Source organism: the organism of the source record quoted next, assembly GCF_019968985.1.
Source record: "MAG: Porospora cf. gigantea B chromosome Unknown PgB_NODE_8349_length_1396_cov_239.908, whole genome shotgun sequence".
In the NCBI taxonomy this organism is placed as follows: Eukaryota; Apicomplexa; class Conoidasida; order Eugregarinorida; family Porosporidae; genus Porospora; species Porospora cf. gigantea B.
Genome location: NW_027179289.1, coordinates 1 through 1396, shown reverse-complemented (window position 1 = coordinate 1396; position 1396 = coordinate 1). Strand labels below are relative to the sequence as shown.

The following is a 1396-nucleotide window of genomic DNA, read 5'->3' as shown; positions in this document are numbered from 1 at the left end:
AACTTGATGGCGTCGACAGCAGCTTGAGTTCGCAGGTAGTAAACGCCAGTTTTCAGACCCAGCTTCCACCCATAGAAGTGCATGGAGGTCAGCTTGGCGAAATTGGGGGCTGACAGATGAATATTCAACGACTGGGACTGGTCGATGAAGGGCGCTCGATCTGCCGCTAGATCCAAGATAGTCCGCTGCTTGATCTCCCACACAGTCTTGTACAGGCTTTTCAGGTCTTCTGGGATCTCGTCGATGTGCTGCACTGACCCGCTGTGGGCGATAAGCTTCTGCTTCAGCTCGTCATTCCAAATGCCCTGCTGCACGAGGTCTCTCAGGAGGTGTGGATTGACAACAAAGAACTCCCCCGACAACACACGACGATGGTAGATGTTGGAGGTGTAGGGTTCGAAAGATTCGTTGTTTCCAAGGATCTGGGAAGTCGAAGCCGTTGGCATGGGGGCAAAGACTAGGGAGTTCCGCATTCCGTGTCTCATGATGTCTTGCTTCAGTCTGTCCCAGTCCCAAAGACCCGAGAATTCCACCCTCTTGTCCATGCCCTTCATGGCGTACTCCTCGTTCCACAAGTCAAATTGCAGTCTGCCCTGACTAGCAGGACAGCCGTCCCAAGAGGAGTACGGGCCATGGGCCTTCGCCAACTCCATTGAAGACTCGCAGGCAGCGAAGTAAATGGTCTCGAATATTGTCCTGTTGAGGTACTTGGCTTCCTCGGACTCGAAGCAGATCTGTGGTCACTACGCCCATCATCACTCACCCTGAGTTTAAAAAACGCGTCTGCCATGCCTTGCACCCCAAGACCTATCGGCCGGTGTCTCATGTTGGAGTTCTTCGCTTCGACCACTGGGTAGTAGTTCCGATCGATGACCTCGTTCAGATTTCTGGTAACCACCTTTGTCGTTTCGTACAGCTTCTTAAAGTTGTAAAAGACCTTCCCGTCGGCGTCCTCTTCAACGAACTTTCCCAGACTCACAGACGCGAGATTGCACACCGCCACCTCGTCTGGCGACGTAAATTCGACGATCTCCGTGCACAAGTTTGAGCAGCGGATGGTGCCCAGGTTCTGCTGATTCGATTTTCTGTTGCATGCGTCCTTGTACAGCATATAAGGCACTCCCGTCTCGATCTGCGATTGAAGTACAGCGAACCACAGGTCCTGAGCTTGGATAGTCTTGCGACCTCTACCTTCCCTCTCGTAACGCTCGTAGAGTTCTTCAAACTCGTCCCCCCAAACATCGGCAAGGCCAGGTGCCTCATTGGGACAGAACAGAGTCCATTGGTCGTTGGCTTCGACACGTTTCATGAAAAGATCGGGTATCCACAGTGCCAAAAACAGGTCCCTTGCCCTCTGCTCTTCCTTCCCGTGGTTCTTTCGTAGGTCCACAAACTC

The 1396-nt window shown here is 52.7% G+C and overlaps 1 protein-coding gene across 2 annotated transcripts; it reads right to left on the bottom strand.

Moving 5' to 3' along the window:
• On the bottom strand, window positions 1-1396 carry KVP17_004105 (uncharacterized protein; the record flags this gene model as incomplete). 2 transcript variants are annotated; one of them, XM_068522006.1, is made up of 2 exons in its annotated part: window positions 1-734; window positions 764-1396. In XM_068522006.1, coding segments are annotated over 2 exons (1367 nt in total), but the record flags the coding sequence as incomplete, so codon positions are not given. The 2 variants fall into 2 exon arrangements, with proteins under 2 accessions (XP_068371513.1, XP_068371514.1); XM_068522007.1 differs by having other exon boundaries at window positions 18-734; window positions 764-1309.